The following is a 25,000-nucleotide window of genomic DNA, read 5'->3' as shown; positions in this document are numbered from 1 at the left end:
TTCCATGCCTTAGCTGCCTCGTCAGGCTTCCATGCCTTAGCTGGCTCGAGAGGTTTTCTTGCCTCGGTTTGCTCGGTAGGCTCCCATCCAACGCCACTCCTCAGCCGGCAGGTCGGCCTCGTCCAGGAGGGTCGCCGGATGGCGCCCCTAGAGAGGGGGTACTGTCACGCCTGCTCCCGCTCCCCCTCTCTGGCGCTCGAGGGAGCCAGGCTACCCATCACACCTGTCACCATTGTTACATCAGCGCTGCATTGGAATCATCTGGACTCCATCACCTTATTATTAGCCTCCTCTATATCTGTCTATTTCTCAGTTTGAGGAATTTACTTGCTTCTCGTTTCCTCACAGAAATACAGGTTGGAAAGCAAATGGATCCTGCTGAAAAGAGAACACTAATCTGTCTGTAGGCTACCAAGTTATACACTTCCAAATAGGCCTGTCGAGTGAACAGAGATAAGCTTTTGGCACAAGTGCATCGGCCAACGCCAGTGAGTGAGCCGAGCATCATTGGGTGAGTCAGAGCAACTGGAAAGCTTTATTCAGGACTATAATTTCCTCTTCATATTGTACAGTGTCTCCTCCAACACCACGCACCTAGGCCTAGGCTACTGATGGATTCAAGACAACGTGGTTTTTATTGATCTCCGTTTGTGTCAAAGTAGCTTGAATATTTTATCATTTGTAAGGTATTAAAAAATAGTCTGCTAAAGGCCACAACATGTTTTGTAACTTCTGCAAGTCCCTTTTACTCTACTGATCTATGCCAGTACACAAAAGCATGATAATGCATGCAATGCTGTATTATAATTATACAGCATTTTAAAAATGTATTTTATTTTATTTAAATCATGCATTCTGGTACCTCAGAGCACCCCTCCCTCTCTGGCTCACTGTTTGTTCTAGCACCTCTAAATGTACTAAGTAGTTCCTGTCTGTAGAGCTTTGCCGTTTGCGGCAGTCGATTTGCCATAACAGGCTCTGATGCAGCCCGACAGTATGCTCTCAATAATGCTCCTGTGGAACACTGTGAGAGCCCTCTGGGACATGTCGAATTTCTGCCAGCTTCCTGAAGTTGAACAGTAGCTCTTGTTCTTTCTTCACCACGGTGTCCATGTGGTTTGATGATTTCAGCTGCTCGGAGATGTGTTACGCCGAGGAACTTGAATTTTTTTGCTCATCTCCACAGTTGATATGGATGGGGTTGTGCCCAGCCTGGTTCCTCCTGAAGTCCACAATCAGCTCCTTTGTTTTGCTAACGTTGAAGGAAAGGTTGTTCACCTGGCACCACGCTGTCAGAGTTCCTTACCTCCTCACTGTAGGCTGTCTCGTTATTGTTGGAAATCAGGCCTACTACTTTTGTGTTGTCTGCGAACTGGATGATGTAGCTGAAACTGTGTGAGGCCAGGGAGCAGAGGAGGGGACTGAGGACGAACCGTTGTGGGGCCCCAGTGTTGAGAATCAGTGTTGAGGAGGTAATGTTGCCTACCTTCACCACCTGGGGGCGGACCGCCAGGAAGTCCAGGAACCAGTTGCATAGGGAGAAGTTCAGACCCAGGGCTGTGAGCTTTGTCATGAGCTTAGAGGGCACTATGGTATTTAAGGCCGAGCCGAGTCGGTGAACAGTATCCCCACATATGCATTCCTTTTGTCCCGGTGGGTGAGGGCAGCGTGCAGTATAATGGCGATAGTGTCATCTGTGGATCTGTCAGGGCGGTAGACGAATTGGAGAGGGTTGAGTGTGTCGGGGAGGGAGGAGGTGATATGGTCCTTGACTAGACTCTCGAGGGACTTCATGACGACGGAGGTGAGCGCTACGGGTCGGTAGTCATTCAGTTCAGTGACATTCCCTTTCTTGGGCAGGGGGACGTCTTGAAGAAGATGGGGATAGTGGCCTGAGTTAGAGAGATATTAAAAATGTCAGAAAACACAACAGCCAGCTTGTCTGCACATGCTCTGAGGGCGCGGCTTGGGATGCTGTCTCGGCTGGCAGCTTGTGAGGGTTAACACGTTTGAATGACTTACATACGCCCTCCGTGGAGACCATAAGTACATAGCCCTCATTGTCCCGAGGGGCTCTTCTCGGCAGCTCAGAGTCATCATTGTGTGTGGAAAGAAAAAAGGTGTTTAGCTCATCCGGTAGTGCGGCGTTGGTATCCGTGACGTGGCTGGCTTTCATTTCGTTAGGATCCCCTGTCACCTCATGTCCAACCCTTGAATAGCTCCTCCACTTTGTCCCTATACTTGTTGTGTTTTGCAATCTTGATCGATATGCTTAGGTCGTATTTGTGCTGTTTAACCAAATTATTGTTTATAAGCAGCATCTCTCTCGTTTTGAAAGACACAGTGAAAGTTTTGAAAGACACTATCGGTATCACATCATCTGTGCATTTTTTGATGTTATCATTGATGTTATCCCCAGAGATGATCTGGAACACATTCCAGTCCACGTGATCAAAACAGTCTTGGAGCGTGGATTACGATTGGTCGGACCAGCACGGTATAGACATGACCACCGGAACTTCCCTCTTGAGTCTTTGTTTGTGGGCGGGGAGAGGCAAAATGGAGTTGTGATCAGATTTACTAAAAGGAGGGCAAGAGAGAGCCTTATACCCATGTTGAAAAGGCGTGTAGCAGTGGTCAAGTGTCACCTTCCTGCGAGTTGGATAATCAACTTGTTGGTAATAATTAGGGAGCAGGAAACTCAAATAACTTTCGTTAAATTCCCACGCAACAGTGAACACTACCTCCGGGTATCCTCCATTTTGATTAGGGTCCAATGAAGATTGTTGAGAGCATTGTTGGTGTTGCCATGACGATATTCCAAGTCAGGAGAGCAGAAGCTCGCAACTTCCTGTATGTTTCCCCCATCCCAACGTAAAGCAGAGCCCACCAACTTTGTTCTTGCCAGAGAGAGAGCGTTTCCTCTCCGCTCAAAAAACCCGCTGGTTGTATATAATCCGTTTGGATGTCGGAGGAGAGCCAATTTTCAGCCCAGTCTCACTCTCAGAGTATGTTGCAGAATCTGATGTCCCTCTGAGGGGAAATGCACTTTATGTTGGTGGTTCCTTTATTTTGGCAGTTACCTGTTACTGCAAAGCAGTTGACTATTCCCATTACTATGAATTAAAGCAAAGCAGTTAACTATTCCCAGTATAGGGGAATTAAAGCAAAGCAGTTGACTATTCCCATTACTATGAATTAAAGCAAAGCAGTTGACTATTCCCAGTATAGGGGAATTAAAGCAAAGCAGTTGACTATACCCATTACTATGAATTAAAGCAAAGCAGTTGACTATTCCCAGTATAGAGGAATTAAAGCAAAGCAGTTGACTATTCCCAGTATTATGAATTAAAGCAAAGCAATTGACTATTCCCAGTATAGGGGAATTAAAGCAAAGCAGTTGACTATACCCATTATTATGAATTAAAGCAAAGCAGTTGACTATTCCCAGTATAGGGGAATTAAAGCAAAGCAGTTGACTATTCCCAGTATAGGGGAATTAAAGCAAAGCAGTTGACTATTCCCAGTATTCAGGTGAATTAAAGCAAGGCAGTTGACTATTCCCATTATTATGAATTAAAGCAGTAGTCAACAGAGAAGAACGCTAAGGGAAAACCTATTGAAAAGATACAGACACAAGCACTAGCACACCACATACATTGTAATATTTTTGTATGGTGGTATTATACAATTTGCATTGTACATTTTGTATTTTAGATATGTAGTGGTGTAGTAATGTTATATGATGTACAGTTTTATCTGTAAGGTAAGTGCTTTAATGTGTTTAGATCCCAGGAAGAGTAGCTGCTGCCTTGGCAGGAACTAATGGGGATCCATAATAAACCCCAGGAAGAGTAGCTGCTGCCTTGGCAGGAACTAATCGGGATCCATAATAAACCCCAGGAAGAGTAGCTGCTGCCTTGGCAGGAACTAATGGGGATCCATAATAAACCCCAGGAAGAGTAGCTGCTGCCTTGGTATCAGGAACTAATGGGGATCCATAATAAACCCCAGGAAGAGCAGCTGCTGCCTTGGCAGGAACTAATGGGGATCCATAATAAACCCCAGGAAGAGTAGCTGCTGCCTTGGCAGGAACTAATGGGGATCCATAATAAACCCCAGGAAGAGCAGCTGCTGCCTTGGCAGGAACTAATGGGGATCCATAATAAACCCCAGGAAGAGTAGCTGCTGCCTTGGCAGGAACTAATGGGGATCCATAATAAACCCCAGGAAGAGTAGCTGCTGCCTTGACAGGAACTAATGGGGATCCATAATAAACCCCAGGAAGAGTAGCTGCTGCCTTGGCAGGAACTAATGGGGATCCATAATAAACCCCAGGAAGAGTAGCTGCTGCCTTGGCAGGAACTAATGGGGATCCATAATAAACCCCAGGAAGAGCAGCTGCTGCCTTGGCAGGAACTAATGGGGATCCATAATAAACCCCAGGAAGAGTAGCTGCTGCCTTGGCAGGAACTAATGGGGATCCATAATAAACCCCAGGAAGAGTAGCTGCTGCCTTGACAGGATCTAAGGGGGATCCATAATAAACCCCAGGAAGAGTAGCTGCTGCCTTGACAGGAACTAATGGGGATCCATAATAAACCCCAGGAAGAGTAGCTGCTGCCTTGACAGGAACTAATGGGGATCCATAATAAACCCCAGGAAGAGCAGCTGCTGCCTTGGCAGGAACTAATGGGGATCCATAATAAACCCCAGGAAGAGTAGCTGCTGCCTTGGCAGGAACTAATGGGGATCCATAATAAACCCCAGGAAGCGTAGCTGCTGCCTTGACAGGAACTAATGGGGATCCATAATAAACCCCAGGAAGAGTAGCTGCTGCCTTTGCAGGAACTAATGGGGATCCATAATAAACCCCAGGAAGAGTAGCTGTTGCCTTGGCAGGAACTAATGGGGATCCATAATAAACCCCAGGAAGAGTAGCTGATGGGGATCAAATACACATTGAACCTTTTGAGACCAAGGCCTCTTTTTCTAGTGAGACGTGGAGGAGCATGAAAACAGTTTAGAAGTTCCAAAAACATTTGACGTACTAAAACCATAAAATACTACAATCAATTTATGAAGAAATCACATTCCTCAACACGACCAACAACTTGAACTGACCTGGAGGCAAGCAGAGATCATTCCATACACGGGGAACAAAGAAACTAAATGGCAGATTTCCCTAATTCTGTGGAGATCAAGAGTTGACCTCTAGAGTTAACTCTGTGATGGGGTCTCGTATGTCTGTAATTTAACATTGAAATAGATTACTGTATAGGGGAGGCTTAATAAACATACAGAGAGCAGAGCATGGATCTACAAGATAGAGGGCCAGCCTACTTGCTGATACAAACTGCAGTGATGTGTACTGAAACTGAAAGTATGTCACTTTGATCATTCAAACACTTTGAGTGCTTGGTGTGGAACCTCCCACATACAGTGGTTTGCGAAAGTATTCACCCCCCTTGGCATTTTTCCTATTTTGTTGCCTTTACAACCTGGAATTAAAATATATATTTTTTGGGGGGGTTGTATCATTTGATTTTCACAACATGCCTACCACTTTGAAGATGGAAAATATTTTATATTGTGAAACAAGCAAGAAAATGACAAAAAAAACTAAAAATTTGAGTGTGCATAACTGTTCACCCCCCTAAAGTCAATACTTTGTAGAGCCAACTTTTGCAGCAATTACAGCTGCAAGTCTCTTGGGATTTGTCTCTATAAGCTTGGCACATCTAGCCACTGGGATGTCTGCCCATTCTTCAAGGCAAAACTGCCTCAGCTCCTTCAAGTTTGATGGGTCCTGCTGGTGTACAGTAATCCTTAAGTCATGCCACATATTCTCAATTGGATTGAGGTCTGGGCTTTGACTAGGCCATTCCAAGACATTTAAATGTTTCCCCTTAAACCAGCCGAGTATTGCTTTAGCAGTATGCTTAGGGTCATTTTCCTGCTGGAGGGCGAACCTCCGTCCCTGTCTCAAATCTCTTGAAGACTGAAACAGACTTCCCTCAAGAATTTCTTTGTATTCAGTGCCATCATTCCTTCAATTCGGTCCAGTTACCCAGTCCCTGCCGATGAAAAACATGTTGTTGTTCTCGGGGATGTTGTTCTCGGGGTGATGAGAGGTTTTGGGTTTGCGCCAGACATAGCGTTTTCCTTGATGGCCAAAAAACTACATTCTAGTCCCATCTAACCAGAGATCCTTCTTCCAGATATTTGTGGAGTCTCCCACATGCCTTTTGACGAACACCAAACATGTTTGATTATTTCTTTCTTTAAGCAATGGCTTTTTTCTGACCACTTTTCTATAAAACCCATCTCTGTGGAGTGTACGGCTTAAAGTGGTCCTATAGACAGACACTCCAATCTCCGCTGTGGAGCTTTGCAGCTCCTTCAGGGTTATCTTTGGTCTCTTTGTTGCCTCTGATTAATGCCCTCCTTGCCTGGTCCGTGAGTTTTGGTGGGCGACCCTCTCTTGGCAGGTTTGTTGTGATGCCATATTCTTTCCATTTTTTAATAATGGATTTAATCGCACTCCATGGGATGTTCAAAGTTTCAAATATTTTTTTATAACCCAACCATGATATGTACTTCTCCACAACTTTGTCCGTGACCTGTTTGGGGAGCTCCTTGGTCTTTATGGTGCCACTTGCTTGGTGGTGGTGATTCTTAATGCAGGCGGTGCAGCTACAGTCGGCAGTCCAGCAAAGTGACTGTGATTATAGTATGCTACTGACTGTCAGATAGTAGTTACTCAGCAGTCAAATGAATAAGATTTGGTTCATCACAGGCTTCCTGTAGGAAGATGAGCATCGCTGCAGTGAATCAATGATACTAAACAATGACTGGATCAATACAGGGACATTCCGGACTCATCATGTGATGTCACTAACACCAAAGTATCTACACTAAATATAGGGGTGTGTGTGTGTGTGTGTGTGTGTGTGTGTGTGTGTGTGTGTGTGTGTGTGTGTGTGTGTGTGTGTGTGTGTGTGTGTGTGTGTGTGTGTGTGTGTGTGTGCGTGTGTGTGCGGTGTGTGTGTGTCAAATCAAATCAAGTTCTAATCAAATCAAGTTGTTTACCAACAACACCTGTTGTTTACCAAGCATTTCACTGTTAGTCTACACCTGTTGTTTACCAAACATTTCACTGTTAGTCTACACCTGTTGTTTACCAAGCATTTCACTGTTAGTCTACACCTGTTGTTTACCAAGCAGTGAAATGCTATAGAGAAATAATATTAACGTCATACTAAATCCACAATGAGGAACGATAACTTGGTTATATACACAGAGTACCAGTACTGAGTCTATGATAACTTGGTTATATACACAGAGTACCAGTACTGAGTCTATGATAACTTGGTTATATACACAGAGTACCAGTACTGAGCCGATGATAACTTGGTTATATACACAGAGTACTGAGTCTAGATACTGATATACACAGTACCAGTACTGAGTCTATGATAACTTGGTTATATACACAGAGTACCAGTACTGAGTCTATGATAACTTGGTTATATACACAGAGTACCAGTACTGAGTCTATGATAACTTGGTTATATACACAGAGTACCAGTACTGAGTCTATGATAACTTGGTTATATACACAGAGTACCAGTACTGAGTCTATGATAACTTGGTTATATACACAGAGTACCAGTACTGAGTCTATGATAACTTGGTTATATACACAGAGTACCAGTACTGAGTCTATGATAACTTGGTTATATACACAGAGTACCAGTACTGAGCCGATGATAACTTGGTTATATACACAGAGTACCAGTACTGAGTCTATGATAACTTGGTTATATACACAGAGTACCAGTACTGAGTCTATGATAACTTGGTTATATACATAGAGTACCAGTACTGAGTCTATGATAACTTGGTTATATACACAGAGTACCAGTACTGAGTCTACGATAACTTGGTTATATACACAGAGTACCAGTACTGAGTCTATGATAACTTGGTTATATACACAGAGTACCAGTACTGAGTCTATGATAACTTGGTTATATACACAGAGTACCAGTACTGAGTCTATGATAACTTGGTTATATACACAGAGTACCAGTACTGAGTCTATGATAACTTGGTTATATACACAGAGTACCAGTACTGAGTCGATGATAACTTGGTTATATACACAGAGTACCAGTACTGAGTCTATGATAACTTGGTTATATACACAGAGTACCAGTACTGAGTCTATGATAACTTGGTTATATACACAGAGTACCAGTACTGAGTCTATGATAACTTGGCTGTACGTGGTATAAGTACTGAGTCAATGTGCAGGGTACGAGGTAATTGAAGTAGATATTTACATGTAGGTAGGGGTGAAGTGACTAGACAACAGGATAGATAATAGACAGTAACAGCAGTATACTGTAGGTAGGGAAGTAGTGTACTATATAGGGAATAGGGCTCTGGTCTAAAGTAGTGTACTATATAGGGAATAGGACTCTGGTCTAAAGTAGTGCACTATATAGGAAATAGGGCTCTGGTCTAAAGTTGTGCACTATATAGGGAATAGGGCTCTGGTCTAATGTAAAGTATAGATAATAGACAGTAACAGCAGTATACGTGATGACTCAAAAGAGAAGGGTCAATGCAGAAAATCCAGGAGGCTATTGATAAACTTCCTCTGTGTAGTTTAGATAAACTCTCTTGGTAAATAGTATGGTCTACATCTTATCATGAATTCTTCTAAAAACCTTGAGACTTCCTTAATATTGTTGTTAACTAAGAGACCCTGAGCTTCCCGACACCACTGTTCTATGCTGCCGATGTATCGAAAAAACAGCTAGAGGTAAACTCAGCAAAAAAAAGAAACGTCCTCTCACTGTCAACTGTGTTTATTTTCAGCAGATTTAACATGTGTAAATATTTGTATGAACATAAGATTCAACAACTGAGACATAAACTAAACACGTTCCACAGACATGTGACCAACAGAAATTGAATAATGTGTCCCTGAACAAAGGGGGGGGGGTAAAAATCAAAAGTAACAGTCAGTATCTGCTTAATCAGTTTAATCACTGCAGCGCTTAATGGACTGCACCAGATTAGACTGCACCAGATTAGACTGCACCAGATTGGACTGCACCAGATTAGACTGCACCAGATTAGACTGCACCAGATTGGACTGCACCAGATTAGACTGCACCAGATTGGACTGCACCAGATAAAACTGCACCAGATTAGACTGCACCAGATTGGACTGCACCAGATTGGACTGCACCAGATTAGACTGCACCAGATTGGACTGCACCAGATTGGACTGCACCAGATTAGACTGCACCAGATTAGACTGCACCATATTGGACTGCACCAGATTAGACTGCACCAGATTGGACTGCACCAGATTAGACTGCACCAGATTAGACTGCACCAGATTAGACTGCATCAATTAGACTGCACCAGATTGGACTGCACCAGATAAAACAACACCAGATTAGACTGCACCAGATTGAATTGCATCAGATTAGACTGCACCAGATTGGACTGCACCAGATTGGACTGCACCAGATTAGACTGCACCATATTGGACTGCACCAGATTAGACTGCACCAGATTGGACTGCACCAGATTAGACTGCACCAGATTAGACTGCACCAGATTAGACTGCATCAATTAGACTGCACCAGATTGGACTGCACCAGATAAAACAACACCAGATTAGACTGCACCAGATTGAATTGCATCAGATTAGACTGCACCAGATTGGACTGCACCAGATTTGACTGCACCAGATTAGACTGCAGCAGATTGGACTGCACCAGATTAGACTGCACCAGATTGGACTGCACCAGATTAGACTGCACCAGATTAGACTGCACCAGATTAGACTGCATCAATTAGACTGCACCAGATTGGACTGCACCAGATAAAACAACACCAGATTAGACTGCACCAGATTGAATTGCATCAGATTAGACTGCACCAGATTGGACTGCACCAGATTGGACTGCACCAGATTAGACTGCAGCAGATTGGACTGCACCAGATTAGACTGCACCAGATTGGACTGCACCAGATTAGACTGCACCAGATTAGACTGCACCAGATTGGACTGCACCAGATTTCCCAGTTCTTTCTTACTGTGAGATGTTACCCCACTCTTCCACCAAGTTCCCAGACATTTCTGGGGGGGGGGTGGCCCTTGCCCTCACCCTCCGATCCAAAAGATATTGGGATATTGGGATATTACACTTCTTCAGCAAAAAGTACAGAGATGGTTTCTGTATTTTGAAAACTTGAGTGCTGACAAGCAAAACATTTTGGGACAATGTCAACAATTGTCTCACAAAACAGATATACCAAAATATATATTTGGGGTGGAATTTTCCTTAAACATAGTGTTTAAAATACATGTTCTCCTTAAAACACTGTGTCATGATACTGTCATTGTTCAGAGCTGACAGGAAAAATAACTTTAATTAAAAACAGGGATTTGTAAAGACGGTAGCCTATAAGGTTCATTTTTTGTTTGTGTTTGTTTACACAGGGAATTCACTTTATAACTCGCCTGGACTGAATGTGTTCACTGTGGAAAAGACCGTTTTATAACATAAGTCGCTGCACTGCAGTACATCCTGATTGAAGTACGACTTTCTGAACAGAAAACTCAAGCTGAGCCCACTTGAATCCATTCATCCACTGTTTCAAATATAAACACCACCGCAGTACATCCTGATTGAAGTACGACTTTCTGAACAGAATGTAAACACCGGTGCAGTACTTTTCTGTCTAAACTTTATGAGTTGTCTGCAGTCCAGCAGTCCCCCTCACCGTACAATCTATGAATTAGGTTCAGATATCCATGTGTAACTCACACTGGGTTAGGATTCGTGATAAATACAGTGGAATTACCTGGATTTCTGCATAAATTGGTCGTCAAATTTGATCTGAATCTTCATCTAAGTCCCAACAATAGACAAACACAGTGTGCTTAAACTAATAACACACAAATTATTGTATTTTTCTTGTCTATATTGAGTACATCATTTAAACATTCACAGTGTAGGATGTAAAAAGTATGTGAACCCCCCCTAGTCTAATGACTTCTCCAAAAGCAAATTGGAGTCAGGAGTCCGCTAACCTGGAGTCCAATCAATGAGACGAGATTGGAGCTGTTGGTTAGAGCTGCCTTGCCCTAGAAAAAACACTCACAAAATGTGAGTTTGCTACTCACAAGAAGCATTGCCTGATGTGAACCATGCCTCGATTGTACGCCGCCCTGTGGGACTCCCAATCACGGCCGGATGTGATGCAGCCTGGATTCGAACCAGGGTCTGTAGTGACACCTCTTGCACTGAGATGCAGTGCCCTAGACCGCTGCGCCACTCGGGAGCCCAAAACAGGTTTGGCATGCTGTGGAGTGTAAAGAGATAACTACAGGCCTGTTTCATGTTGCCGTAGGTAGGAGTCCTCCACTGTAAACACATTACCTGCCCCCCAAGCACACCAAGGAAGCATTCAATCAATGGACATGATCACATAAATACAAAACTGCATCACACATCTTTATGTTATTCAGACAATATGGAGGACAAGACGTGTCCTGTATAGGCATAATCTCATCGCAAACACCTCCATTCTTTTACTTAAAATGTGTGTGTATTGTTGTGAAATTGTTAGATATTACTTGTTAGATATTACTGTACTGTCGGAGCTAGAAACACAAGCATTTCACTACACCCACAATAACATCTGCTAAACACGTGTATGTGACCAATAAAATGTTGTTTTGATTTGATTTGAGAAGTGAGATATTTAATTGGCTCAAAAAAAGCTTCTAAAGCCATTTCCTCTTAAACGAGTCAAACTAAAAGAGGAATCTGACGAATTTTAGACAGAGCTGACAAATTGAAGTGTTGTTGCAAGACGGAACTGGGCTAGCCAAAGGCGGTTTTCACCAGAGATAGCCAAAGGCGGTTTTCACCAGAGATAGCCAAAGGAGGTTTTCACCAGAGATAGCCAAAGGCGGTTTTCACCAGAGATAGCCAAAGGCGGTTTTCACCAGAGATAGCCAAAGGAGGTTTTCACCAGAGATAGCCAAAGGCGGTTTTCACCAGAGATAGCCAAAGGAGGTTTTCACCAGAGATAGCCAAAGGCGGTTTTCACCAGGACTAGCCAAAGGCGGTTTTCACCAGGACTAGCCAAAGGAGGTTTTCACCAGGACTAGCCAAAGGCGGATTTCACCAGGACTAGCCAAGGCGGTTTTCACCAGAGATAGCCAAAGGAGGTTTTCACCAGGACTAGCCAAATGAGGTTTTAACCAGGGCTAGCCAAAGGAGGTTTTCAAAAGGGCTAGCCAAAGGAGGTTTTCACCAGGACTAGCCAAAGGAGATTTTCACCAGGACTAGCCAAAGGAGGTTTTCACTAGGGCTAGCCAAAGGAGGTTTTCACCAGGACTAGCCAAAGGCGGTTTTCACCAGAGATAGCCAAAGGAGGTTTTCACCAGAGATAGCCAAAGGAGGTTTTCACCAGAGATAGCCAAAGGAGGTTTTCACCAGGACTAGCCAAAGGAGGTTTTCACCAGGGCTAGCCAAAGGCGGTTTTCACCAGAGATAGCCAAAGGAGGTTTTCACCAGAGATAGCCAAAGGAGGTTTTCACCAGGACTAGCCAAAGGAGGTTTTCACCAGGACTAGCCAAAGGAGGTTTTCACCAGGACTAGCCAAAGGAGGTTTTCACCAGGACTAGCCAAAGGAGGTTTTCACCAGGACTAGCCAAAGGAGGTTTTCACCAGGGCTAGCCAAAGGAGGTTTTCACCAGGACTAGACAAAGGAGGTTTTCACCAGGGCTAGCCAAAGGAGGTTTTCACCAATGGGGAAACAACAAAAATGTTCTCCTCTCCTCTCCCCTCTCCTCTCCCCTCCTCTCCTCTTCTCTCCTCTCCCTCTTTCCTCTCTCTTTCCTCTCTTTTCCTCTCCTCTCCTCACTTTTTCTCCTTTCTCCTTTCTCCTCTCCTCTCCTCTCCTCTCCTCTCCTCTCCTCTCCTCTCCTCTCCTCTCCTCTCCTCTCCTCTCCTCTCCTCTCCTCTCCTCTCCTCTCCTCTCCTCTCCTCTCCTCTCTCTCTCCTCTCCTCTCCTCTCCTGTGTATGTGTGTTAGGAGGCCAATGTTAGAATTTCAGCCATTCCGTTATTGACACCCTTTAGCCAGATGACAGTGATGGAGAGACATTGATTTTTTTGGACGAATCCGGTAGAGAAACAGACCACTCTGATTAAGTCTTAAAGACAGACAGAGATACTGCAGATACTGATGATGAAACATCTCTCTGCCAGCTCTGACAATGTCTCTCTCTCTGCCAGCTCTGACAATGTCTCTCTCTCTGCCAGCTCTGACAATGTCTCTCTCTCTGCCAGCTCTGACAATGTCTCTCTCTCTCTGCCAGCTCTGACAATGTCTCTCTCTGCCAGCTCTGACAATGCCTCTCTCTCTCTGCCAGCTCTGACAATGTCTCTCTCTGCCAGCTCTGACAATGTCTCTCTCTCTCTGCCAGCTCTGACAATGTCTCTCTCTGCCAGCTCTGACAATGTCTCTCTCTCTGCCAGCTCTGACAATGTCTCTATCTCTATCAACTCTGACAATGTCTCTCTCTGCCAGCTCTGACAATGTCTCTCTCTGTCAGCTCTGACAACGTCTCTCTCTCTCTGCCAACTGTGACAATGTCTCTCTCTGCCAGCTCTGACAATGTCTCTCTCTGCCAGCTCTGACAATGTCTCTCTCTCTGCCAGCTCTGACAATGTCTCTCTCTCTATCAACTCTGACAATGTCTCTCTCTCTGCCAGCTCTGACAATGTCTCTCTCTCTATCAACTCTGACAATGTCTCTCTCTCTGCCAGCTCTGACAATGTCTCTCTCTGCCAGCTCTGATAATGTCTCTCTCAGTCAGCTGTGACAATGTCTCTCTCTGCCATCTTCCTAAATCCTAAATCAATTGGTAATTGAACAGTTGGGCAACAATCCATAAGGTCATAAGCCCTAGTAAGTGACTATAGCTGGATCAACTTAGTCTAGCTACTGAAACACACACACACACACACACACACACACACACACACACACACACACTGTAACGGCTGATTTCTTCCTCCTCTTCATCTGAGGAGGAGAGGCGAGAGGGATCGGAGGACCAATGCGCAGCGTGGTAAGTGTCCATGGTTGTTAATTTAAAAAACATAAACTGAACACTATGAATACAAAAACAATCAACGTGAAACGAACGAAAACCGAAAGAGTACCGTGTGGTGAAAAACACAGACACGGAAACAAACACCCACAAACAAACAGTGAAACCCAGGCTACCTAAGTATGATTCTCAATCAGAAACAACTAATGACACCTGCCTCTGATTGAGAACCATAATAGGCCGAAACATAGAAATCCCAAAATCATAGAAAAACAAACATAGACTGCCCACCCCAACTCACGCCCTGACCATACTAAATAAATACAAAACAAAGGAAATAAAGGTCAGAACGTGACAGTACCCCCCCACCCAAAGGTCCGGACTCCGGCCGCAAAACCTGAACCTATAGGGGAGGGTGTGGGCGTCTGTCCGTGGTGGCGGCTCTGGCGCGGGACGCGGACCCCACTTCACCACAGTCTTTCTCCGCCTCATTGTCTGCCTCCATGGCCTCCTAAACACGGCGACCCTCGCCGCCGACCTTGGACTGGGGACCCTAGAAATGGGTCCCGAATGAACCGGAGACTCCGGAAGCTCCGGAGTGAAGGACGACTCCGGCATCGCCGGCATGACAGGCAGCTCTGGCAGCTCCTGGCTGACTGATGGCTCTGGCAGCTCCTGGCTGACTGACGGCTCAAGACAGACTGGCGGCTCTGGCAGCTCCTGGCTGACTGGCAGCTCTGGCAGCTCCTGGCTGACTGACGGCTCTGGCAGCTCCTGGCTGACTGATGGCTCTGGCAGCTCCTGGCTGAATGGCGGCTCTGGCAGCTCCTGGCTGACTGGCGGCTCTGGCAGCTCCTGGCTGACTGACAGCTCAAGACAGACTGGCGGCTCTGGCAGCTCCTGGCTGACTGGCAGCTCTGGCAGCTCCTGGCTGACTGACGGCTCTGGCAGCTCCTGGCTGACTGACGGCTCTGGCAGCTCCTGGCTGAATGGCGGCTCTGGCAGCTCCTGGCTGACTGGCGGCTCTGGCAGCTCCTGGCTGACTGACGGCTCTGGCAGCTCCTGGCTGACTCAAGGCTCTGGCAGCTCCTGGCTGACTGGCAGCTCTGGCAGCTCCTGGCTGACTGACGGCTCTGGCAGCTCCTGGCTGACTGACGGCTCTGGCAGCACCTGGCTGACTGATGGCTCAGGACAGACTGGCAGCTCTGACAGCTCTGGACAGACGGGAGACTCTAGCATCCCTGGACAGACGGGAGACTCTAGCATCCCTGGACAGATGGGAGACTCTAGCAGCTCTGGACAGACGGGAGACTCTAGCAGCTCTGGACAGACGGGAGACTCTAGCAGCTCTGGACAGACGGGAGACTCTAGCAGCTCTGGACAGACGGGATCACCTGTAGGGAGGAGACAGAGAGACAGCCTGGTGCGTGGGGCTGCCACAGGACCCACCAGGCTGGGGAGACCTCCAGGAGGCTTGGTGTTAGGAGGAGGCACCTGAAGGACCGGGCTGTGGGGGAGCACTGGAGCTCTGGTGCGCAGCCTTGGCACCATTCCCCCAGGCTGGATCACTACTCTAGCCCGGACCCTCCAGAGTGCAGGCACATGTAGAACCGGGCTGTGGGTAAGCACAGGAGATCTAGTGCCTACTACGAGCACCTCTCCCTTAGGCTCCACTCCCACATTTGCCCGGCACGAGCGGAGCGCAGGCAGAGGACGCACTGCACCCTCCCAGCGCCCCGGAGACACAGCACGCAGAGCCGGCGCAGGATACCCTGGACCGAAGCGGCGTACCGGCGACCAGACACGCTGAGCAGGCACCATACGCCCTGGCTGGATGCCCACACTCTCATGACACTCTCGGGGGGCTGCCCTATAGCGCACCGGGCTATGGACACTGCTGGCGACACCGTGCGCTTAACCGCATAACACGGTGCCTGACCAGTAACGCGCTGCTTATAATAAGCACGAGGAGTGAGCTCAGGTCATAGAAAAACAAACATAGACTGCCCACCCCAACTCAAGCCCTGACCATACTAAATAAAGACAAAACTAAGGAAATAAAGGTCAGAACGTGACAACTTAAACACACTATTTATTTAGTGTGTATATTGTAAATTACACAACACTAGTGTTCATCAACAACCACCTAAAGTGAAATGCCACAGTAAAGTCAAATCAAATTGTATTTGTCACATGGAAATGCTTGGTAAACAACAGGTGTAGACTAACAGGAAAATGCTTGGTAAACAACAGGTGTAGACTAACAGTGAAATGATTGGTAAACAACAGGTGTAGACTAACAGGGAAATGCTTGGTAAGCAACAGGTGTAGACTAACAGTGAAATGATTGGTAAACAACAGGTGTAGACTAACAGTGAAATGCTGACTTACTGGGACCTTCCCAACAACGCAGTAAGAACGAAAATAGAGAAATTATATTAAAGTAATAATAAATACACAATGAGTAACGATAACTTGGATATATACACAGAGTACCAGTACTGAGTCGATGTGCCGGCTACGAGACAATTGAGGAAGATATGCACATATAGGTAGGTATAAAGTGACAGTAACATCAGTATACTGTAGGTAGGGGTAAAGGATAGATAATAGACAGTAACAGCAGTATACTGTAGGTAGGGGTAAAGGATAGATAATAGACAGTAACAGCAGTATACTGTAGGTAGGGGTAAAGGATAGATAATAGACAGTAACAGCAGTATACTGTAGGTAGGGGTAAAGGATAGATAATAGACAGTAACAGCAGTATACTGTAGGTAGGGGTAAAGGATAGATAATAGACAGTAACAGCAGTATACTGTAGGTAGGGAAGTAGTGTACTATATAGGGAATAGGGCTCTGGTCTAAAGTAGTGCACTATATAGGGAATAGGACTCTTGTCTAAAGTAGTGCACTATATAGGAAATAGGCCTCTGGTCTAAAGTAGTGCACTATATAGGGCATAGGGCTCTGGTCTAAAGTAGTGCACTATATAGGGAATAGGGAGCCATGTTGGACACTAGCAACTTATTAAGCAGTCATATGTCAGAGGCTGAATGCATGATGGCAGTTTGAACTAAACATGTCTAATGTACTAATTTCTTTCACATTTCTTACCATGTTTGTCAGAAAGTTGTGATTGATTTCCAGACTGAGAGTAGAGATCATCGATCTGGATCCCCGCTGCTACATAGTTGATGTGGCCTTTGCTTTCATTTTTGCTTTAGTGTGAGGCGAACAGGAAAACCAATCACTGAAGGGTATTGTTCCTTTAATTAAAAACGGGTCAACCACAATTGCATCATCTTACAAGCCACAGTTAGTAATAGCTTAATATGTTATATCCCATGAGGACTGGGTTACACCTTAAACTAATATTATATAATATGTTTATTTCTTCCACTTTAATCTAACTAAACTAATCCATGATATACAAGAATGTAAATAATACTATTTAAAGACGGCAGACCACAAATGTAAAAACTAATCTTATAGAAACAATTTTCACTAAACTTTGGCATAACAACTTACACCCCAAAATAACAACAAACAAAAAAACACGGTCCTAGTCTCAAAATTATAGTGTTGTCACTTACCAGGTTTCCATTCATCCTTTTCATACACGCAAAGTATAAATCATTTCACAAATGTTGACAAAACTAAATACGCTAGACAACGTGGGACACTTTTATCCACAAATATTGATCTAATAACCATCATATGGAAGTAAACTTGGAGTCACGCGATATTGTGTGGTCCTCAGGAAACCATACAGTTTATTAGGCTACAGATCTGTTGTGTGGTCCTCAGGAAACCATACAGTTTATTAGGCTACAGATCTGTTGTGTGGTCCTCAGGAAACCATACAGTTTATTAGGCTACAGATCTGTTGTGTGGTCCTCCCACTACGACTCAGGAAACCATGCAGTTCATTAGGCTACAGATCTGTTGTGTGGTCCTCCCACTACGACTCAGGAAACCATGCAGTTCATTAGGCTACAGATCTGTTGTGTGGTCCTCCCACTACGACTCAGGAAACCATACAGTTTATTAGGCTACAGATTAAATAAATTATGATGAACTTCACAGGTTGGAAGTAAAACATATTTTATTTCACGCTGATTTTAGAATGTTTGAAAATCTGTCGCCAATTGGATGGAAAACTAGCTATTGAGTCAATCCTTGTGTTCCTGATTTTACACAAGGCCCAGATCTCCCAGGCTGATCTCCCAGGCTGATCTCCCAGGTTGATCTCCCAGGCTGATCTCCCAGGCTGATCTCCCAGGTTGATCTCCCAGGTTGACCTCCCAGGTTGATCTCCCAGGTTGATCTCCCAGGTTGACCTCCCAGGTTGATCTCCCAGGTTGATCTCCCAGGTTGACCTCCCAGGTCTCCCAGGCTGATCTCCCAGGCTGATCTCCCAGGCTGACCTCCCAGGCTGATCTCCCAGGCTGATCTCCCAGGCTGATCTCCCAGGCTGATCTCCCAGGCTGATCTCCCAGGCTGATCTCCCAGGCAGATCTCCCAGGTTGATCTCCCAGGCTGATCTCCCAGGCTGATCTCCCAGGCTGCGTCCCAATATACCCTACATACAGCTGTACATCTCATTTTGTTGCACAACAGGAAAGCTTTGAAACTAATTCTAGAGTTTGTAATTTCCACTTTAAAATTTCAGGCTTGATTTTCCAAAACTAATAACGTAACAACCCCAACAAAAAAATGTCCATGAATTATAATCCACACAATAATTCACATGTCCTGTTGCTGCAGGATAATGTTCATGCTGTGACAGACTGGGCAGACTGTTCTAAAGAGGTCTACTACTCCATCTAGGGAATAGAGTGTCATTTGGAACATAAACATTTCCACTACCCTCCGTTCTGCCCCCTCCCCTCCCCGCAGCTCCCCTCCCCTCCGTTCTGCCCCCTCTGTTCTGCCCCCTCCCCCTCCCCTCCCCTCCGCTCCACTCCCCTCCCCTCAGCTCCACTCCCCCCCCCCCTCAGCACCCCCCTCCTCCCCTCAGCTCCCCCCTCCCCTCAGCTATATTCCCCTCTGCCCCCTCCCCTCAGCTCCCCTCCCCTCAGCTCCCCTCCCCTCAGCTCCCTCCCCTCCCCTCAGCTCCCCTCCCCTCAGCTCCCCTCCCCTCAGCTCCCCTCCCTCCCCTCAGCTCCCCTCCCCTCAGCTCCCCTCCCCTCAGCTCACCTCCCCTCAGCTCCCCTCCCCTCACTCCCCTCCCCTCAGCTATATTCCCCTCAGCTCCCCTCCCCTCCCCTCAGCTCCCCTCCGCCCCCATTGAAATAAATGGTTACATTGTTATTATTGCTATTATTATGATCATATAATGATTATATATTAATAACAACTCACCTCTCTTCTGCATAAAACTGAAGAGGTCATCAAGAAACTCTTTCCTCTTGTCATCGTTATCCAACTCGTACAACTAGAAGACAAGAAGGGGAGGGAGACAATCTGATTAAACCTGGCCTCAGGGCAACCATTTCATGGACAAAACAATCACACCAAGAAGATCATTGAAACATTCATTCATGTTATTTCCATTAGTTTATTCTACTGTATTGACGTGTATTCTACTGTATTGAAGTGTATTCTACTGTATTGACGTGTATTCTACTGTATTGAAGTGTATTCTACTGTATTGAAGTGTATACTACTGTATTGACGTGTATACTACTGTATTGACGTGTATTCTACTGTATTGAAGTGTATACTACTGTATTGACGTGTATTCTACTGTATTGAAGTATATACTACTGTATTGAAGTGTATACTACTGTATTGACGTGTATACTACTGTATTGACGTGTATTCTACTGTATTGAAGTATATACTACTGTATTGAAGTGTATACTACTGTATTGACGTGTATACTACTGTATTGAAGTGTATACTACTGTATTGAAGTCTATTCTACTGTATTGAAGTATATACTACTGTATTGAAGTGTATACTACTGTATTGACGTGTATACTACTGTATTGACGTGTATACTACTGTATTGAAGTGTATACTACTGTATTGAAGTGTATACTACTGTATTGACGTGTATACTACTGTATTGAAGTGTATACTACTGTATTGAAGTGTATACTACTGTATTGAAGTCTATTCTACTGTATTGAAGTATATACTACTGTATTGAAGTGTATACTACTGTATTGAAGTGTATACTACTGTATTGAAGTGTATACTACTGTATTGAAGAGTATTCTACTGTATTGAAGCCATTTCAAAACTGTGAAGTGTTTTAGAAAACACCATTCACGATTAAATGACTATCAACGAGTACCTCCAGTATCTCATACTAGTGTACTTTCACACCAAAAACACCAAATGGAAGGTACAGTAGACAAGGAGACCAAAACATAACATATGTAGACTGTCGTCACTATACTATTTTAATACCTATTTACTATTATTTGGTTCACATAAACCTTTAAAAACCATATATTGTTTATTTTGTTTGTGAATAAGAGCAGATGTGAATCCGTAATTGTTGTTACAGATTTAAGACAATCTGTGAGTAACCTTGAGTGTTCTAAATTTATCATATAAGAGTATCTTGTGATCTGGAAACAGAGTGACTGGAAACTAACAGACGCTGTGTCTCCTCTGTGAAGGAACAATATCATGGACATACATTTTATCCACGGTAGGGAGGGAACAATTAGAGCTGTTCTCACACTCCCAGCCTCCCAGCCTCCCTGCCTCCCTACCTCCCAGCCTCCCTGCCTCCCAGCTCCCCTGCCTCCCAGCCTCCCTGCCTCCCAGCTCCCCAGCCTCCCAGCCTCCCAGCTCCCCTGCCTCCCAGCCTCCCTGCCTCCCAGCTCCCCAGCTCTCCAGCTCCCCAGCCCCCCAGCCTCCCAGCCTCAGAAGAACAACCTTTAATGGCTGAAAAACAGGAGACGGTCACACCTTTAAACTCTTTGGTCGTCTCCATTCAGTTTTCCTGAACAGATACCCTCCTGTAGCCAAGGCTGGGAATTTCTCTCTTTTTAAATATTTTTTATAAGAAATAGTGGATTTGAGTACTTGTATATTTTGACTGATAAACTGAAGTCAGCGTCGAACCAAAACAAACACACCATACAAAGTATTTGAAGTACTGTAGAAACAACAAGCATCTATTAACAAGTAAATGATGATTAACAGATTGAGAATATCTCAATGACATAAGTATGGATGCAGGCTACCCACAAAGAATTGAAAACAAACCCAATTTTGATAAACTCCCATATCTACTGGGTGAAATACCACAGTGTGACATCACAGCAGCAAGACTTGTGACCTGTTGCCACAAGAAAAGGTCAACCAGTGAAGAACAAACACCAATGTAAATACAACCCATATTTATTTTTTTTCCCTTTTGTACTTTAACTATTTGCACATCGTTACAACACTGTATATAGACATAATATGACATTATAAATGTCTTTATTCTTATGGAACTTCTGTGAGTGTAGTGTTTACTGTAAATTGATTATTTCATTTTTGTTTATTATCTACTTCACTTGCTTTGGCAATGTTAACATATGTTTCCCATGCCAATACAGCCCCTTGAATTGAATTGACTGAGAGAGGAGAGAGAAGAGAGAAACTGAGACAGAGACAGAGAGAGTGAGATAAAGAGAAAGAGAGAGAGAGAGAGAGAGAGAGAGAGAGAGAGAGAGAGAGACAGAGAGAAAGAGACAGAGAGAGAGATATAGAGAGACAGAGAGAGATACAGAGAGATACAGAGGGAGAGAGTTATTGTTTATTTCACTTTTGTATATAATCTACCTCACTTGCTATGGCAATGTTAACACATGTTTCCCATGCCAATAAAGCCCCTTGAAATGAAATGGAATTGAATTGAGAGAGAGAGAGAGAGAGAGAGAGAGAGAGAGAGAGAGAGAGAGATAAAGTAATATCTCTGTACGAGAAAAGGGCAACCAGTGAAGAACAAACACCATTGTAAATACAACCCATATTTATGCTTATTTATTTTATCTTGTGTCCTTTAGCCATTTGTACATTGTTAGAACACTGTATATATATATAATATGACATTTGTAATGTCTTTACTGTTTTGAAACTTCTGTATGTGTAATGTTTACTGTTAATTTTTGTTGTTTTTCACTTTATATATTCACTTTGTATGTTGTCTACCTCACTTGCTTTGGCAATGTTAACACATGTTTCCCATGCCAATAAAGCCCTTGAATTGAATTGAATTGAATTGAATTGAATTAAAGAGAGAGAGATACAGTGAGAGGGAGACAGAGAGAGATATACAGAGAGAGAGAGAGAGAGAGAGTACAGAGAGAGACACAGAGAGAGATACAGAGAGGCGATACAGAGACAGAAACAGAGAGAGATACAGAGAGAGATACAGAGAGAGATACAGAGAGGCGATACAGAGACAGAAACAGAGAGAGATACAGAGAGAGATACAGAGAGAGATACAGAGAGGGATACAGAGAGATATACAGAGAGAGATATACAGAGAGAGAGAGAGATACAGAGAGATACAGAGAGATACAGAGAGAGATACAGAGAGAGACACAGAGAGAGATACAGAGAGGCGATACAGAGACAGAAACAGAGAGAGATATACAGAGAGATACAGAGAGATATATACAGAGAGATATACAGAGAGAGATACAGGGAGAGATACAGAGAGAGAGACAGGGGGAGATACAGAGAGAGACAGAGAGAGATACAGAGAGAGATACAGAGAGATACAGAGATACAGAGAGAGATACAGAGATACAGAGAGAGATACAGAGAGATACAGAGAGAGATACAGAGAGATACAGAGAGAGATACAGGGAGAGATACAGAGAGAGACAGAGAGAGATACAGAGATACAGAGAGAGATACAGAGAGATACAGAGAGAGATACAGGGAGAGATACAGAGAGATACAGAGAGAGAGACAGAGAGTGTTACAGAGAGAGATACAGAGAGATACAGAGATACAGAGAGATACAAAGAGAGATACAGAGAGAGATACAGAGAGAGACAGAGAGAGATACAGAGAGATACAGAGATACAGAGAGAGATACAGAGAGATACAGAGAGAGATACAGAGAGACACAGAGAGAGATAGAGAGACAGAGAGATAGAGAGAGATACAGAGAGAGATACAGAGAGATACAGATAGAGAAGATACAGAGAGAGATACAGAGAGAGATACAGGGAGAGATACAGAGAGATACAGAGAGATACAGAGAGAGATACAGAGAGATACAGAGATACAGAGAGATACAGAGAGAGATACAGAGAGAGATACAGAGAGACACAGAGAGAGATAGAGAGACAGAGAGATAGAGAGAGAGATACAGAGAGAGATACAGAGAGATACAGATAGAGATACAGAGAGAGATACAGGGAGAGATACAGGGAGAGACACAGAGAGATACAGAGAGAGATACAGAGAGAGATACAGAGAGATACAGAGAGAGACATAGAGACAGAGAGATAGAGAGAGAGATACAGAGAGAGACACAGAGTGAGATGCAGAGAGAGATACAGAGAGATACAGAGTGAGATGCAGAGAGAGATACAGAGAGATATACAGAGTGAGATACAGAGAGAGATACAGAGAGATACAGAGAGAGATACAGGGAGATACAGAGAGAGAGACAGAGAGTGTTACAGAGAGAGATACAGAGAGATACAGAGATACAGAGAGAGATACAGAGATACAGAGAGATACAAAGAGAGATACAGAGAGAGATACAGAGAGAGACAGAGAGAGATACAGAGAGATACAGAGATACAGAGAGAGATACAGAGAGATACAGAGAGAGATACAGAGAGACACAGAGAGAGATAGAGAGACAGAGAGATAGAGAGAGAGATACAGAGAGAGATACAGAGAGATACAGATAGAGATACAGGGAGAGATACAGGGAGAGATACAGAGAGATACAGAGAGAGATACAGAGAGATACAGAGATACAGAGAGAGATACAGAGAGATACAGAGAGAGATACAGAGAGAGATACAGAGAGACACAGAGAGAGATAGAGAGACAGAGAGATAGAGAGAGAGATACAGAGAGAGATACAGAGAGATACAGATAGAGATACAGAGATACAGAGAGAGATACAGAGAGATACAGAGAGGGATACAGAGAGAGATACAGAGAGACACAGAGAGAGATAGAGAGAGAGATACAGAGAGATACAGATAGAGATACAGAGAGAGATACAGGGAGAGATACAGGGAGAGACACAGAGAGATACAGAGAGAGATACAGAGAGAGATACAGAGTGAGATGCAGAGAGAGATACAGAGAGATATATACAGAGAGATACAGAGAGAGAGACAGAGAGAGGGCAACGGGAGATCAGATCAATACAAGAAGACAGAGATCTGACCTTTGGAATCAGCGGGGCAGCCAGAACGAGACCCCAGAGATAATAACTGAACATTTAGGAGTGGATTAGCTGTCAACAATATTAAAGAACTGAGAGAGAGAGAGAGAGATACAGAGAGAGATACAGAGAGAGAGAGAGAGAGAGAGAGAGAGAGAGAGAGAGAGAGAGAGAGAGAGAGAGAGAGACAGAGAGAGATAGAGAGAGAGAGAGAGAGAGAGAGAGAGAGAGAGAGAGAGAGAGAGAGAGAGAGAGAGAGAGAGAGAGAGAGAGAGAGAGAGAGAGAGACAGAGAGAGAGAGAGAGAGAGAGAGAGAGAGAGAGAGAGACAGAGAGAGAGAGAGAGAGAGAGAGAGAGAGAGAGAGATAGAGAGAGAGAGAGAGAGAGAGAGAGAGAGAGAGAGAGAGAGAGAGAGAGAGAGAGAGAGAGAGAGAGAGAGAGAGAGAGGCAGACAGA

The 25,000-nt window shown here is 44.4% G+C and overlaps 1 protein-coding gene across 2 annotated transcripts in view; it reads right to left on the bottom strand.

Annotated features, from left to right (window-relative positions):
• LOC112238964 (AT-rich interactive domain-containing protein 3A) overlaps positions 1–25,000 on the bottom strand; it is a 251,716-nt gene that overhangs the window by 45,449 nt on the left and 181,267 nt on the right. For both annotated transcript variants that reach the window (XM_042331200.1, XM_042331201.1), the window contains exon 4: positions 19,531–19,603. In XM_042331200.1, coding sequence (XP_042187134.1) covers positions 19,531–19,603 — 73 coding nt within the window. The remainder of the gene's footprint in view (positions 1–19,530; positions 19,604–25,000) is intronic.

This window comes from Oncorhynchus tshawytscha, linkage group LG12, assembly GCF_018296145.1.
Source record: "Oncorhynchus tshawytscha isolate Ot180627B linkage group LG12, Otsh_v2.0, whole genome shotgun sequence".
NCBI classification, from domain to species: domain Eukaryota; kingdom Metazoa; phylum Chordata; class Actinopteri; order Salmoniformes; family Salmonidae; genus Oncorhynchus; species Oncorhynchus tshawytscha.
Note: the sequence above shows the minus strand (reverse complement) of the source record. Positions and strands in the feature narration are given on the sequence as shown.